We start from the raw sequence: 17,102 nt of genomic DNA, 5'->3' as shown, positions 1-17,102 counted from the left end.
CTGCGAGGTTAAGATCTGAAGGCAGCTTTGCTCTCGTTTAATAGAAAAAAATAATTGGCAACTAAGAAATAAGTAATTGCTAACAATAAAACTTGTATAATCGGACGTGGTTGTTTAGACGTTATAAATATACGATTTAACGGAATAGTGTATGGGAAGGGAATTGGAGTGAGGGTGCTAACGTTACTGAATTGGTTCCGTGACGTGGATCGAAATAACAACGTGAAGGAATAAAGGATAGACGAGGTTAGTCACTATAACATTTCCTTAAAATGCGCTTAACGGTTATTAAAGGTTAAGCTTACTTTGACAAATATTGCTAACTAATTGAAATTGCTATGTATTGCACTTTTGTAAATATGTCATATTGTTCATTCTTGCATTCGGTACGTGTGTTTCTGTTCATGTGACCAGTGCTGGAAAACCCCGTCTTACACCCCTATGTAAGATGAGTCACGCGCAAAAATCAAATGTATTACTATGCAAGACTATAAATTAAAACTGAAAATTAATTGTCGTAAACACTTAATTTATAGAGGAACTATTTGTTGTCAACAGTAATTTAAAATTACTGCGCTTTTTGACGTCTGAAAGCAACGTAGCGCGCACTTTTTGGTGAAATGAACAAAAGTGCATTTTCTACGTCAATTTTTCCACAAATTTAAATATTTAGATATGCAACAAAAAATCAAAATGTTTTTCCGATCTGGATAAAAAATTCCGACCCTCGGGCACGCTGCATTCTCCCGGGTCGGATTTTTCGATTCGTATCAGTAACGTATGATAGATACTCACAATGTTATATTATGGGAAACCTGGGTTCTGTTTTATTAAAGGATTTCGTTTGTATTTTTAATGTGCATAATAGAGAATTTGTATATTCATCAAAGATCTCACTATTCTTTTCATTTTCTGATTTATATTTTGACCTAAATTACTTACTTGTAATGATGGTATTTAAAACAAAATGTTTTAAATTAGCAAAATATTTTTAAAATCATTTTTGAAAAAAGGCATTTTATTCATAGATACAGCCAAACTTTGTGGCCATGAATATAGTAAGACATATTTATTGAAATAAGTTAACATTTATATCTTGTATGTTAGCCAAATTTCAAGTGAGTGTTGAGTAAGAAATACTAAGTTAGTCATATGCCATGTTTAATGATTATAAGTATCTTCCATGGCCGAGAGTGTAAGATAGGTTTCTCCCGAACAGAGCGTACACCCTGCGCGAGGGTTGGGTTTAACGTATCTTACACGAGCAGATATGGTAGATGCTTTTTCTCACACCTCAGTTAAACGAAATTAAGTAAAAATGTATTGTTTTTGCTGGAACTCTTTTGTTCGTAGTGAAAACAAATGCGTATGGATATCTGATAATTCTTGGTTGTCATGGATATGCGCGCAGTGATTCAGATTGTGTTAATATTCATATCGGTCTTTAAATAGTTCTGAGAGAAGTGACGCATTACTAAATGCTAAAAATAGTTGTCCACTTGAACCATGGTTTTTTCGATGCAATCTAAATAAAACTTTTTCAAGCAACATTAAATATCTTGAATGAAAGAGAGCCAGATATTAAATGAATCTATTCAAGAGAATAAATGTTACAAAGGACTAACATTATGACACCTTATCGAGATAATGGACATCTTTCTCCCCAACAAAGACATTTTAACACTGTTTTGTCCACCAACAGTGTCGGTGGCTATGACATGTAAAACTACAATAACATCAAATAACATCAAAATCGAGCTGCTTCTATCAAAAACAGCTGGTGATAAATGGCTATGAAAGAATCTTTAAATTACATATGTGACCCATGTGACTTTGACCAACTGACCTCAAAACCAATAAGCACTATGTAATTACCCGAAGACTAATCACTACACTTAAAATATCAACTCTTTGTGATGAATGGTTTGTAAGATATTGAGCAGAAACTATTTTCTCATAAGTGACCTGCATGAACTCAGGCATTAAGTGGTAATAGTGTTAGCTAGCTTGGGAATTTGCAATCGTAAACAAAAGAAATCTTGAAACAAAAAAATAATCACAAAAACAACTTAACAGGAAACATAATGTAAACAATATAACAACAACAACATTAATTCAAAGGTAACTTAATCACAAAATTAATACTCTAGACTCTCCTACATTCTGATAAGTGAACATAATAAAATGCAAGAAATGCCATCCTGGGGCATAACAAATGACAAATCATCACGAACATGTTAATGAATAGAACAGCCATATAACATCAAAAATATCAAACTGAGTCATTTTAGATTGCATCTCAGTTCTTGGATTATAATACAATGTCCTAATTTATATGTAACAATGCAACGCAATGAGCACAATATTAGACGGAACATTACTTTTCCCATAAATAACAATGGAAACGCAAATTCAGAATACTCTGACCATAGATAAACATTGCTATTATAGCACAACTTCAACAATAACATGTTTCTAAAACTACGAAAGGTCTATGAATAACTTAAAACTAAATTAAAGTATAACTATGACTATAGTAGCCAAAGTAGACATGACTTTTCTAGTCTGAAAACAGCATATTAACAAAAGATAAGAAAATAAAACTGACACAGACTGATCACAGAAACTCAGGAAAAGATACTTTAACAATTTAAATCAAATAATATGGCTTTGAAATGATATACTGCACAAATCTTGAGATAGACGGTACAAAGTCAATGAATATTTGTAAACACTTTAGGAGGCACACCTGTCACATCATAACTAATGGCTTGGACTATTCTAAGAAATGACATTACTTCTTTTTCAATCCTTCAACTAGGCTTTTTAGAATACTCATTTCTTCTCTATGCATTTTTCTTTTTTCTTCCATTTGTTGGTCATATCGTTCATCTTGCTGTGCAACGTAGGACTTGAGAAATTGCACTACTTCAGCGGCTTGAGTTTTCCGCGCTTTCTTGACACACGAGACAGGTTTCGGCTCTGTGTCTTCATCCTCGCTTGGCCTAGGCTCTGCACAGCTACTGACTGATTCATCCCATGATGCTACTAATGGACTGGCCTCTTTATGACTGCTAATTGTACAGCTATGCGTTACAGCACGGTCTTTCTCCAATATTTGACCAAGCTTAGTGAAATATGGACAATCTTTTCTTCCAGAACCTGAAATTTAAACTTTTATTAATAGGTTTTACTAAAGTTGTTTACACCATTAATACATTATCCATCAAGGGGCCCTCACTCAACTTTCGGGGAAGGGGTCCACAGCCCTCGGGCGGGGGAATTCATGTTGATTTTGCCGTAAGGGGGAATCATCTGACTACATAGATCTTAAGATCATTTCACCAATATTTAGCTTATATTCAGTCGGCAAAATTAGCAGTCGTCCTGTTGTTAGGGACAACCAGTTTTGCATTCGGATAACCATATAATTTGCTCGGACAACTAAAATGTCAAGAAGAAATTATTGTTATTGCAGTCAAATCTACAGTTTCAGTCAATCCGTTTCAAAACTAAAATTCTCAGACTGATTATATCAAGTCAAAACACATTTTGACAGCAATATTTATTAACATACATTCAGACATTTAACTTATTTCCCAAGCTATAGGGAGTTCATCTTTGAATAGTTCGACGTTTCATGTTTTGTAATGCCATTAAAAGCTCAACCAATCGTTAAAATGAGAAAATTGCTATTTAGTCTTTCCATAACACATTTCTTTCTCATCTAGAAAGCAATTACTTTTAAATTAGATGTCGAATTTGTATCCGTTAAAAGACTTTTTTCAATATTGGTTTATAATAACAGAAAATATGTAATAAATCGGGATGGAAATAACAACCTGTGGTATTAAACATACCCGATTTTCTTCTCCAATCTTTCACGCCCTTGTATCCACGGCACAAAGTTTTCCATCTACCACATACCTGGCTGCCAGTTAAGGCGTACCCTTGTTTGCGGAGTTTATATGAGATTGAGCACCAAAGGGATTTTTTTCCTGGGGCCGTGATTACGAACGGTCTCAAGTCTGAGTCTGGACTCACACTCACTTATTACAGACTCTATTTTTTAACGGTGTTTACAAAGAGACTCAGACTCAGACTCTGACTCAAATCATTGAGACTGAGTCTGAAAACGTGAGTCTACTACGTAGCTGTCTCACGTGAAGTAAATCTCAACTGTCATGGCGGACAGACAACTTGACAGATATTACCGGTATCGTAGATTTAGGTTGCCTCGTCGACCGCGTGTATTTACCGACAGAAACAACCCTTTAGAGATTTTAGATGTAGAGAGTGTCCGGAAAAGATATAGATTTTTTCCGGACTCAATCATGATATTAGTTGGAATCGTGGAGCCAACGATCGGTACAGCGACGATGAGGAGCAACCCGCGCCCCCCTCTCCTGACGGTATTGTGCTGCCTTCAGTTTTTTGCAACCGGAGCGCATCACATCGTAATTGCACAGGCTCATGGCGTGTCCAGGTCGGCTGTCGGCAAGGCAATTCATGCCGTATCTGTTATCCTTGCAGGACTGTTAAACAGATACGTTAAATTTCCAACGGGGTTGGAAATTGAAAGTGTAAAACGAAAGTTTTACAGTGTCGCCGGTAAGTTTGGCTTTTTCTTGTTTTGATGTACTTCTTTGCTGATTTCACAGCCAAATATTTTGAGGTGACTCAGACGGAAATGTCATTTTATTGATTTGGATTTCTTTCTGTTTATTTTTTGAAGTTATGATGAGCAATATCGTATTTGTGGATTTATTAAAAGAATCAATCACAACAAAGACACTAAATTTATGATGACAAAGCATGTGGACTTAAACATTTGTTTTTGTGGACATTCTGTGTTGTAACGTTTGTGGATTTTTTTTAATGCACCAGTCAATTGTAACCACGGCCCCCGAGGTCCGGGGATAGCCGGGGAAATTGACCGTGTTTTTACCTATCATGTGGCCCCGCAGTGTCGGGTGAATGCAGTGGTTTTGTCTTCGTTTCAAATATAGCGGTGAATGGGCCTTACCTAGGATCCCTTGGATGCAGGGGCATTTGGCGGGGATTTACCATCTGTTCATCCCCGTAGGGCGGAGATTTTAGCCTGGTTGGCGGGACCGAAAGTCAACGTCCCAGCTATTCCCCAGACCAGGGGAGGGGGGCCGTGGTTACAATTGACTGGAACATAACTTGGAGTGTGTTTTTAAAGATTGTGCCTGGTGGATAAATGTACCATTATGAGAAGTTTATGCTACTGTACAGATTAATATTAATTAGTTTTTGATTTGAAACAATGTAATAAAATTATGTTGTTTTTGGTCAATTACTGATAATTCAACAATTCAACCCAGCTAATTTATAGTACTGAAGGTGCCATAAATGGATTACAGGATTTGTGTGTAAAGTGTGGTAAGTTTTTTACTTTTGAAATAACTATCATATTTCTATTCAGTATTTGATAAAATTTGTATTTTTCCATACAAGGTTTCCCAAATGTAGTTGGAGCAGTTGATGGCACTCATGTCAAGATACAGGCACCACCAGACAACGAGGCAGATTATGTGAATAGAAAGGGCTATCATTCCCTGAATGTACAGGTATGAAAATATTAATTTTATATGTTTTCGATTCATTTTGGAAATCTTTTTCTGAAACCAATACTTGTTCCTATGTTGAAGCTTGTTTTAACATTAAAAACTGTTGGTTAAGAAACAAAACAAATCATATTTGGATTCTTCATCTAGGATCTAATAATGGTGAAAATATGGTCACTAACTTGTACTTGTTATCTTTCAGATGGTATGTGATGCAAATTACAGGATAACTGATGTTATTGCTAAATGGCCGGGATCTGTGCATGACAGTCGAATGTTCTCGGAGGGGATCTTGTGCCAGAAGTTGGAGACTGGTAAGTGCATTTGACTTAGATGAAGCTGCAGGTTTATGATGTGATAACATGAATATTTCCATACATACAGTAACCCTGTTTGCTAATAACATTTGTTGATTCTGCGATTGGTTCACAAATTTATGATACTGTGTGTGTGTTTACTGATATTACCAACTTCAGTCCTGAACTGTATGAAATATTGAATGAAATTTTCTTATTTTTTTTTTTATGTACGAACCAAAGTGAAAACTTCAAAATATCAATATAAAATAAGTCGGTTTTTAAAAGTATTACAGATAAGTGATATGAATGTTTCTCTTCGCAGGACAAATTGATGGACTGCTGCTTGGGGACAGTGGGTACCCATGTCGAAAATACCTCATGACGCCCTATGCGAATCCTAGAAATCTGTCGGAGGAAAGGTATTGATAAAAAATCAAGTATATTCATTGATAATTGTTTTCTATCACATCAGTGAATATCAGATGATATTTTACCTGTATAATTATGATCTCATACATCTGTCTCTTTTTTGTTCACATAATGTTTATTTAGCAATGCATTTTAATAAAAAATAAATTACATCAGTGGTCCATTTCAAGTTTTTTGGTCAGTCGGACCTGCCCAGAAGTATCATATGGAATGTTGACGTCCTATAATATGGACAGCTGACGTCCTGCATTATGAACTGCTTACGTCATAAAACTGGTGAATGTTGCTGGCAAATTTCACGACATTTATCATTGATCACAATCCAGGGAAATGATATTAAAAGTAAATCTTGTGCAGCCTTTAAGTATTTCTGATATTTTCAGATTCAACACAGCTTTGTGCCGCACCAGAGTGCTCATAGAACAAACATTTGGAATGCTGAAGAGGCGCTTCGCAGTACTGAAATACGGAATAAGAATGACACCAGACAGAGCGGCTGTTTATGTTGCCTCATGTGCAATGTTGCACAACTTTGGTTTTGAGTATGGAGATGTGTATGGACGCCAAACATACGAGGATGATGACATGCCACAAGTGGACAACCAAGGTGTTGATGTTAATGGGCGGACCCAAAGGGATTATATTACCCAAAGGCACTTTGCTGTTTGAACAATAACCCTGTCAATCATTTGTCATTGTTGTACGTGTATATTTTCATATTTCAGTTAAACAGTTACTAACTATTTAAGAAATAAGCAGAAAACATCTAATTTTTATAAACTTAAATATAAGATTCTGCGATCTAATTTTTGTCAGCATTCTTACATAACTTGTTTCCATGGATTTTCAAAAATTGGCTCGTTACAAGATAAAAAATAATAGTTTTCAAAACGTTCAATCTGTGAGAGTGCAGCTTTAATATCTTTGATAATACCAATTATTGAATGTAATATGCAAGGCTACTTAACAGGGATATGCATTGAAGACAACAGGTTCCTTTAAGACATTAACTGGCTATATTTATCTATAGATGAATTGAAAAAAAACAAAAAACTTTTATACTTTATGTAGCTGTAAGTCCATGTTTAACATGTTTAACAATAGGAGAAACTACATAAAACATGTGCTATACATTTAATGGCAAAAGTGTAAGTTGTGGATATCACTTTGAAAATCTGTCAACGATTGTATTTCTTATTCATTAACACATAAATAAATGTCAGTTTAACAAACAATTCATTATAACTATGTAACTTTACCAAATGGAAGACTGATAATAACACAACATTAACAATCAGATATTACAGTAAAGTGAGGTTCCATAATGAAATGAAATGAAAAACAATATTATACAATTATGTTATCTGAATTGTTACAGATTGTTTTTGATTTTTTATGCTCTTTTGCAATAGTTTATAAGCAATAAGGGATATTTTCAACTTCATTTAAACAGTAACATTCAGTTTCATGGTGTGTATTGAGTAAAGAATGTATACTGTTTATGTCATATCACAATTCTGTTATTGATTTGTAAAAGATATTGACCAGCATTATTTCTCATCTTTGTTTTTGTATTAAATGGTTTGCTTAACACAATATTGATTTTATCAAAATTTGCTCTGCTCACTTTTAATGTAACAGTAATTTTGCACATTTTGTTCATCATAATGCATGAGTGTAATTCTTTCTGAAACTGTTGCATGAGTCCACTGGGTCAAATTTACACAATTTTTCATCAGTTGTTTTTGAGTTGTATTGAACAAAGTAAAACTTCATGAAATTATTGTAAGATATGATATATCAACAGTAATACCCCATATAATACCAATGACTAAAATAACCTAGACATTCAAGTTGAAACAATAAATGTATTACAATTTAATAAATAAATGTAGACTTATTCCTATTACACAAATAAGATTTTTTGATTGTAAATACTTTCCATCAAAATGATTTTAGATACATCATCAGAGAAAATACTTCTACATACTTAATAATAAAGGATAATTTCCATCTCAATAACACATGTTGTATATGTTGAAGAACAAATGAGTAGCTCAAATTGATATTATGGTAAATGATTGGTGAATGCTAAAATATTTACTATGGTCTACTTAAGTCTTAGTATGAAGAAATAACTTGTTAAATGAAAATGATTTTAGATACATCATCAGAGAAAATACTTCTACATACTTAATAATAAAGGATAATTTCCATCTCAATAACACATGTTGTATATGTTGAAGAACAAATGAGTAGCTTGTTAAATGTTTCATTTCTTTCAAATTAAACTCAGTATCTTTCATTAAATAAATTATTTTAGACATCTATTCATCCTTTTTGGAATATTAAAACAATATCATGGAGTGTGGTAAATATTATCTAGGAGTAAGAGTGGATCTTTAAAGCTGCACTGTCACAGTTTGAACAAGTTTTTTTTATTTTTTATCTTGGAACGAGCCAATTTTTGTGAAAATCCAAGGGAACCAGTTATGTGAGATTCATGACAAAAATTAGTTCCCATATTTTTATAATCAAGTGCAAAAATTGATATTTTATGCAATTCTTCAAAGGGGTACCTCCAGATTCTATCCCGCCTGGGATCCCTATGAGTTGGGGCTTGTCCTTCAGAAATTCAAGGACAATTTCCTCTGCCAGTGTTATCTTGCCAACTGGACCGCCACCAGTGGCCATGTTTTCGTTATACTTTTTCTTGGCTAAAAGAATAATGGATTCTTTATGCTGATGTTTAAATACATAAATAATTGAATGTAAAGCTTTACTGAATTTCCACCATGATATAATTTAAAGATTTTACTCTAAGACTTTGCACATATGAAGTGTTTTGATTAGATAATAATGTATTATTAATTATGAAAATCTGTATAATATACCAGTGATAAGTATCAAAACATTTATTACATTATACCTCTACTTTTCACATTCTGGAACAATTTCTTAACCTCTGCAGGTGTCCGCTTTACATTGCTTGATCTGCAATTGAAATGGCCACCCTTCAGATTAATCAATTTTTTTATAATGAACAGGAAATATTTTACAAGTAATTAAAATAATATAAATAAATTAATTCCACTTCCAACATAGATTCTATATAAATACAAGCAGTCAGAATTTCTGCAAGAAAATACTTTCCCAGAAGAGAAACATATTCAAATGAGACAAATGAGGTCTTTCAAACCACCTTAAAGCAGCAGGTACATGTAATGCTGTATGCTGTTAAAATCCTATTGCTCATAAAAGAAGTTCTCTAATGCAAACTTTGTATTGATATTTATACACTCATTGCGTTAAATTTAAGATGAAAATAGCCACTGAAAGCTTAATCATTTAAGGTAACGTTTAACCAGCTTATCTAACTTACGCATTCAAGTCATCGGCCACCTTATTCCAGGCGGCCGACTTTTCTTTGAATGTGATTCCGTCGGCAAATCCTCCGTATAACACGTCGTAATGTTCAATCACTAGCCGCACGGCACACAGTCGCTCTTTTTCATCCCAGGTCGTCCTTTGTTTTTCTAGCGACATTTTACATCAAACACAGCCGACAGTCACTCAGGCGCTTGCATTGTACAGGTATCTGATTTTGACTACATTGGTAATATGCGTCTAGAAATTCTGAGCAAAGTTCAAGAACGATAACGCATGAAAAAGTAAACAATGGCCGCTTACGTTCATGCAAGTATAAATATTGCGGAATCGGACTCAGGCTCAACGTTGAGACTGAGTCAGAGACTGTTTGAAATCATGTTATATTCGACAAGCTCAGCTGAGTCTGGACTTGGACTCAGGTGCTGAGACTGAGTCCAACTTTCAGACTCAGTCTTGAGACTGTTCGTAATCACGGCCCCTGATCATTTTCATGTAACTGTTTGGCTTTTCGATATTCATCAATCAGAAGAAAGGTTGGAGATTTTGTCCAGGTGTCATCTGATTTCTTATCAGCAGGAGTCAAGGTGTCGTCAGATTTCTTACCAGCAGGGGTCAATGTGTTAACAGTAACTTCCTAATGAGACATGTCGACATTTTCATTTCCTGAAATTTTCAAGTAAATTTAATTATACAAACAATTATGTAGCAGCAGAGTAAAAGATCGCATAGGTTTCGAAATCTGTGTAACAACATTAAAACAAGGAAATACTGCAGAATGTTAGAACTGCTGTCTATTGCATAGGAACAAGGCATACTTGAAAAACAAACCTACAAGCCTCATACAACAAATCAACCAAATGTGATTCTTATCAATATTCATCTTGTCATTCACTGATTTAGAATATAATGTTATTAATTAGGTGATTTCATATTGGCCAATATGAAATCACCTAATTAATAAGTATTTTATTAATTAACTATTACCATTTTGGTTAAAAACATTCTTAAAACTTACCTTTAGTTCATATTGAAGCCGTATTTATCCCTTATCTATTCATGGTGTCTTGATTTTGCTGATTTTGACATGCATCCTTAAAGTGACATTGCGCATATTTATGAATAAAGCACTGTACATTGTAAGGAAGCATGTCTTTTCGTCTTAATTTCGTATATCGTTTGCTAAAACGTCAAATGTTTCACCTTCGTCGTCCATTTTGTTGGTGTACAAAATCATAATAGTCGTAGAATCCACCAACAGGTTAAATACAACTGAAATATCAAACCATACAAAGTGGTTCAATCATTCAATAGTTTCAAGTATTCCAATTAGAGTTATACGAAGCACACAAGTTTCAAAACAGTCGAAAACGGAAAACAAAATGGTTACCGTAAAAAATAATTTCCCTGCATATTTCTCATATAAGGCGAGTTTTGACATCCAATGAAAATGGCCCATTGCTCCAATCCTATATAAGGCGAGTTTTGTAGCCAATCAAAACGGAGGAAACTCGTATTAGGCGAGTTTTGTTGATATTGTCCGAGTTTGGTCGATATTAAGCGAGTTCTGGCATATATTGTCTCCAATTGTCTGGTATTGGTACCGAAATTGTCTCTGTATCTCGTCAAATACGTAATAGTTGATTAATAAATAAAAATATATACCAGGGCTTTGTGTTGGATAACAAATCTTCATATCCAAGTTCTCGACATATATTAGCATGGTTAAAACCCACGGGTTGATCTGCTCAACAGCCAGTTTTCCGAGATCATTTAGGCGACACTCCACAGCCGGATAGATACAGTTTGTTACATTTCTCACTGTTGGGACATCTTTGTCCGTGAAGCTTTCTTGAAGTTGCGCACCGTGTTCATAAGTATCTGTCAGGTATGCCTCCAAAGATTCATCTGAGACATACTGATGAAATCGTGTCCCTTAATGGCCAATGTAGTAAACTGGAATGCAAAACATGTAGATAAAAAATAATTAATGTCATTACCAGTGAGTGCTAATTTCGAAGACTGCAAAAATGTACCGGTAAGAGACAAAATCTATCTTTAGACATCTGTGAGCACTTTTCGATATATAGGGTTTTTGAATTATACGCACGCTACCAGTGATATACATACGTATAATTTGCGACGCTCTAACATTTATGCGTGTAGATGACCGTTAACTTTCATAGTAAAGGACTAACGGCTTAAACCAATATCCTTCGATTAATCCCGACAGCCCATCAGAGTTTGACTGGGGGTCGAGTTGATTTGATACGAATGGGGGACGAGTTGACCAAATTGTAATACGGGGGGGGGGGGGGGGGGGGGAATGGCTAATTCTAGAGGCCGAAATGATCAAAACAGGGACTCATGACTTGACTGAAAATCTAAAAACTGTATAATTTTAATGTTCATCATCGATCAAACAGTAAAAGCCATGTATTTAATGAAATAAAACAACGAGAATACAAAATAAAATAATTTCACTTTGTATAAATATCTGTAACACGTATACAAAAGTGGATATGATGAATTACCAATGCAAATTATAAGTGAAACCAACCACGTGTTTTAACACCATAATTATTTTTTTAAACACTTAAATACCCCTTTAAAACTGATCAAGCGACTACTACTCAGTACTAGCATTGAAACATATGTTCCGGTGAGCAAACTACTAAATGCCAACGGTAAAATAAGGCAGAAGTTAGTGAAAAACATGATTTTTTTTTTAAATCGAAGAAAATAATCATCACACGTTCTTTGTCCGCCATCATGGGTTTGATATAAACCGTGCACGAATTAACGCCACACCACCTTTTACGACGGCACACTCGTCACAGTGACGGAATCGGATTCCAGTGCAATGTCCATTTTGTCATGCATGTATGACATGAGTTTACTGAATTAACTTGAAACTTGAAACACTATTCCGGTATTGTATTATGTTTGACAGGATTGGTAATCCAATGCATGTGAAGTGTCTTGTATAGATCGGGGATAACCGCAAACTTCAATAAATTCCATAATCCAATTTTTCGGGACATATACAGGTGTGGAGTTTTAAGTCACGTGGTTTAAATGGTCGTCTTCGATTGGGCTAATAAACACCTGAGCCGAGAGTGAATCAATTAACGACCGCAGTTTTACTGCATTTGGACTTAAAAATTAAATATAAATGTTCACTGCATGTCCATTACATGATGCCCTTCTAAATTCTATGAAGGGAAAAGCAGTAAAACGGTTACGTAGCCGTGACTTATATAAAAATGTAATGCGTGTGAAGTTACAGCATATGCCAATCATTTGAGTAATACTTAATTAAGACCAAATACCATCACATCAATATAATACTATTTCGCAATACAATAACAACAACTTTGTTAGTATAAGTGTCTAATGTTTCGTTAAAAAGTAACGATTTCAATCGCAATTTTTTCATGTGACCTTGCTTGCTCAAGCTTTCCGTTCAAACTAACTGGTCAATGGCCATAACGGAGTCATGTCCTTTATGTTGAAAAAGAAACTGATAGTTTTCGAGACTGCTGTCATTCATATTGAATTTTTAAGAATGCTATCTATCATTGACTGTTAATAACAACATTTCGAGACCAAATACAGTAAAACTGCGGTCGTTCAAAACCGGCGGTCAGTCGAGATCAAAGCTTAGTCCCGACCATAATTCTTTCTATTTCCATATAAAATATACCGACGCTGATTCAAAACCTAAATAAGTCGAGGAGTCGATCACCATTGCCGGTCCCTTATACATAAATCATGCGCAAAACCATACGACTATGAAACCTTGTTGGTGTTGTTGAAAACCCCGAAGTCATAATCTCACACACTTTTCCGAAAGCATGTTCCAGAATAAACAAACAATTGGCAGTTTTTTTTTAACAATTTCGCAAGTTGTAAAAGTTGCAATGCTATTTATTCATTAATTATTTTTTTTCTTTTTTTCACTTTGACGTTTTAGTATACGACAGCTTTTGAACATGTTGTTTTCACAACTCAATACATAATTGGTGCCTAAGTAAACTGACGACTTTGAACTTTGTAAATACATTGTAAGACATTTCATAACTAAATAAGATGGAAACTTAGGTCTTTCTAAACATCTAATGACTCGCGGTTTTACCTCGGTCCCCGATGTGCTCGAGCGATCGCGGTTTTACTCTAGCTTATACTGCTTCTGTTCTAGTCAAAAGGCGGAATCACTTTGAGGATCAAGTGTTTACACTACTTATTATTTTCCTATACTTAACAATGAAACCGGCAACACTTAAGATCGAAAATGCCATTGCTAGCGTTTCACGTATATCACAAAATTATCTCACTTTGAAGTAAGCAACGTTCAATTTTCAAGGTATCCATGCTGCTTCAGGCAGGAAGACAGCAACAATATCAAAATCACTGAGATGTTTTGAGTTTTTTATTCTCCGAGTGCCGGTATTTGACGAAATTTAAAGTATAACAACTATATAATATGTGTATCGCTAAGACTAAAACAAAATATCAATTTGAAGTAACATTCACTCTTAAATAAAGAGTGGGCATCCTACATTACATCTTGTACTTGACATTAAGGTATAACGTAAGAATAAAGTTTTGACACAAACTGTCAATTTCACTATCTTTAAAGAATAATTATAATGTGTATGAATTAGATCATAAAGACAGTCCAGGAGACTTATTTGCCATTTAACAAACTAAGATTTCTTAATTTAACAAAGTCTGACTGGTTTCAGATAATTGCAATGATTATAATTTGATGTGTTTAGTGTTAAAGTTTAAACCCATTTTGGAGTATCCATATAAGAGACGAGCCTGTTTCGGGTGAGTGTATTTTATTAGCTCTTTCTGTCTGATTAAGTGTTATTTAAATTCACTTGTTATTTTGTACAACAAAAGCGTTGTACATTTTCCCATGAACATCATGCGATGAATATCCGGCATAGTGATAACGATCATGGATTAAATATGGAGCAATAGATGCATAATGTTTCATGAGCACAAGCACATACACGTTTAAAGTAAAAGGCCTAGTTTAAGCCTTCTATAATGACAACCCCCCCTCTCCCCCCCCCCCCCCTAAAAAAATACAAAAAATAAATAAATAAAATAATATCGTGTATATTTCACAAGTTCTCTGTATTGTTCTTTATCTTAATTGCCTTGTGCTGCTTATCAGAACTGCTATCTAAGTGTCCAGCTGTGAAATTATAGATGATTTTATTATAGAAATGGACAATAGATCTTGTCTTTTAGTTGTTGCTATTTTCAAATGAAAATTATATTAGCATTACAATGCCTTCGCATAAGAATAGGAGTTACGTTTTATATAGTAGCCCATTTGATATGGTTTAGCCAGGATGCTTTCCACTTTGGATACAACAATGGTGACCATGCATTCAAAAGGGATTTATATGTATGTGTTATATAACTATTTAAAAACTTTTTACTATCATTTGTTTATTATTTATTTCCAATCGGTTAAATTAATAAATACATTAGCTATGGATATTGTTTATATGTATTATGCCAAACATTCCTTAAACTAGGCCTTAAACTACTGTTTTTACAGCGCCATTGACGGCTGTGTCGCACATGTAGAAATGGTAATCATTGGGCAGATAGACTCAATTTTCTTGGATTTTATTTAAACCGTGGATATAAAGGCAATATTTTGAAGAGAACTTGCCTTCTAGGTTTTGAAGATGAATTCCTGAAACAAAATATAAGGTTAAATATAGCATCCTTACATAACTGAGCTTTCAGTCCTTTGATTTTATGAAGTTTTTGCTTATTCATGTTATCTTTAAAACCTTTTTTGGCTGACTCGGAGTGTTTTGGCATGTGACTTCATTTTCTTCAAATATTTTACATCTTCAAATCATTTGGGAGAAAATCTTAGCTTAATTAATGTCGCTTTAATTTTATTTTTATTTTTAGCTCACCAATGCACGAAGTGCTCAAGGTGAGCTATTGTTATCGGTCTTTGTCCGGCGTCCGTCCGTCCGTCCGTCCGTCCGTCAGTCCGTCCGTCCGTCAACAATTGCTTAAAAAACTTTTTCTCTGAAACTACCTGGCCAAATTCAATGAAACTTCATAGGAAGCTTCCTTGGGTAACCATCTACAAAAAATACAACAAGCGGTCACGATTGATCAACAACAACAACAACAACATGGCCGACTTCTTGATTTGCTTTAAAAAACATCATCACTGAAACTACCAGTCCAAATTCAATGAAACTTTACAGGAAGCTTCCTTGGGTGATAATCTACAAAAAACAACAAGGATTCACGATTGATCAACAACAACAAATACAGCAAAAACAACAGAATGGCTGACTTCCTGTTTTGGTTTAAAAACATCTTCTCTGAAACTACCGCTCCAAATTCAATGAAACTTTATGAGAAGCTTGCTTAGGTAACCCTCTACAAAATTACAACAAGAGGTCACGATTGATCAACAACAACAACAGCAGCAACAACAACAAAATGGCCAACTTCCTGTTTTGCTCTAAACAACATCTCCTCTAAAACTACTAGTCCAAATTCAATTAAACTTTACAGAAAGCTTCCTTGGGTGACCCTCTACAACAATACAATAAGGGGTCATGATTGATCATCAACAACAACAACAACAAAATAGCCAAAATGTTGAAATCTGATAGTTATGTAAAGTTTACTTTCAAAGCAAAGGCAGCATGTCTTGCTATATGGTCCCACTTTTTGTTGGAGATTCCACTACTTTCTATTTTTAGTAACAAGGGAATAGCTTTTAAATTTTATTAAGTCTTCAACATAGTAACTTCTAAGGTAATTATTGTTCTTTGTTTAGGTTCATAGATTCAAATAATTATTATACACTTTATTCTTAAGAAGAAATTTCAATTTTACTTAATGAAAAATTTAATAATCAGACTTTTCCATTGAACTTCATGTAGATTATTCTAAGCTACACTCTTATCTTCTGTGTGGAAAGTGCATAAGCCTTAATGTATGTGAAGAAAAAAAATGATTTTGAACATGTGAAGAAAGGTGATGTTGACATAGATGGAAGAAGCAATGATATTAGTGGCAGGTTTCTCACTAGGCTGAAAATTTTGGGAGAAGTGACTTCTCCCTCCAGTCAAATTAGGGAGAAGTGGGGAGACTTTTGGGGGAAGTGATACTTATCGTACCACATGATAAAAATACTATGCCACACCACACACCTCAGAAATATTTACATTCAAATTGATTGCTTTTACTTTATGAAATGTTCATAAAAGAAGTATCATTATTGGTTCAACAAAAGTGTATTTGTCTATGTCACATAGTTTATCTCCAAATATCATATAAAATGAATCAAGAACCAAGACAGCTAAGCATTTGAAACAATCAATAAGTC

At 34.4% G+C, this 17,102-nt stretch overlaps 2 protein-coding genes across 2 annotated transcripts; one reads left to right on the top strand and one right to left on the bottom strand.

Annotated features, from left to right (window-relative positions):
* Positions 1 to 1,592: 1,592 nt before the first annotated feature.
* LOC128233894 (uncharacterized) lies at positions 1,593 to 9,971 on the bottom strand. Its single transcript, XM_052947763.1, has 4 exons — positions 9,702 to 9,971; positions 9,249 to 9,313; positions 8,899 to 9,036; positions 1,593 to 3,162 (listed from the first exon to the last, which is right to left on the bottom strand). The coding sequence occupies exons 1-4, from the start codon at positions 9,863 to 9,865 to the stop codon at positions 2,795 to 2,797; spliced, it is 735 nt and encodes a 244-aa protein (XP_052803723.1). The 5' UTR covers positions 9,866 to 9,971; the 3' UTR covers positions 1,593 to 2,794.
* Positions 3,959 to 8,859, top strand: LOC128233893 (putative nuclease HARBI1). The gene is made up of 5 exons (XM_052947762.1): positions 3,959 to 4,611; positions 5,482 to 5,594; positions 5,794 to 5,905; positions 6,213 to 6,309; positions 6,703 to 8,859. The coding sequence occupies exons 1-5, from the start codon at positions 4,185 to 4,187 to the stop codon at positions 6,986 to 6,988; spliced, it is 1,035 nt and encodes a 344-aa protein (XP_052803722.1). The 5' UTR covers positions 3,959 to 4,184; the 3' UTR covers positions 6,989 to 8,859.
* Positions 9,972 to 17,102: the final 7,131 nt, after the last annotated feature.

The sequence above is a fragment of the Mya arenaria genome, chromosome 5, assembly GCF_026914265.1.
Source record: "Mya arenaria isolate MELC-2E11 chromosome 5, ASM2691426v1".
Taxonomy (NCBI): domain Eukaryota; kingdom Metazoa; phylum Mollusca; class Bivalvia; order Myida; family Myidae; genus Mya; species Mya arenaria.
The sequence above is the reverse complement of the archived record's forward strand: the minus strand, read 5'-3'. Positions and strand labels throughout refer to the sequence as shown.

Coding starts and splice junctions, on each gene's coding strand:
- LOC128233894 (XM_052947763.1), bottom strand. CDS start 9,865: ATGTCGCTAGAAAAACAAAGGACGACCTGGGATGAAAAAGAGCGACTG. Junction 9,037..9,248: donor CCAGAATGTGAAAAGTAGAG/GTATAATGTAAT, acceptor TTATTCTTTTAG/CCAAGAAAAAGTATAACGAA. Junction 3,163..8,898: donor AGGCGGGATAGAATCTGGAG/GTACCCCTTTGA, acceptor TTTAAATTTCAG/GTTCTGGAAGAAAAGATTGT.
- LOC128233893 (XM_052947762.1), top strand. CDS start 4,185: ATGGCGGACAGACAACTTGACAGATATTACCGGTATCGTAGATTTAGG. Junction 4,612..5,481: donor AAAGTTTTACAGTGTCGCCG/GTAAGTTTGGCT, acceptor TTTCCATACAAG/GTTTCCCAAATGTAGTTGGA. Junction 5,906..6,212: donor GTGCCAGAAGTTGGAGACTG/GTAAGTGCATTT, acceptor TTCTCTTCGCAG/GACAAATTGATGGACTGCTG.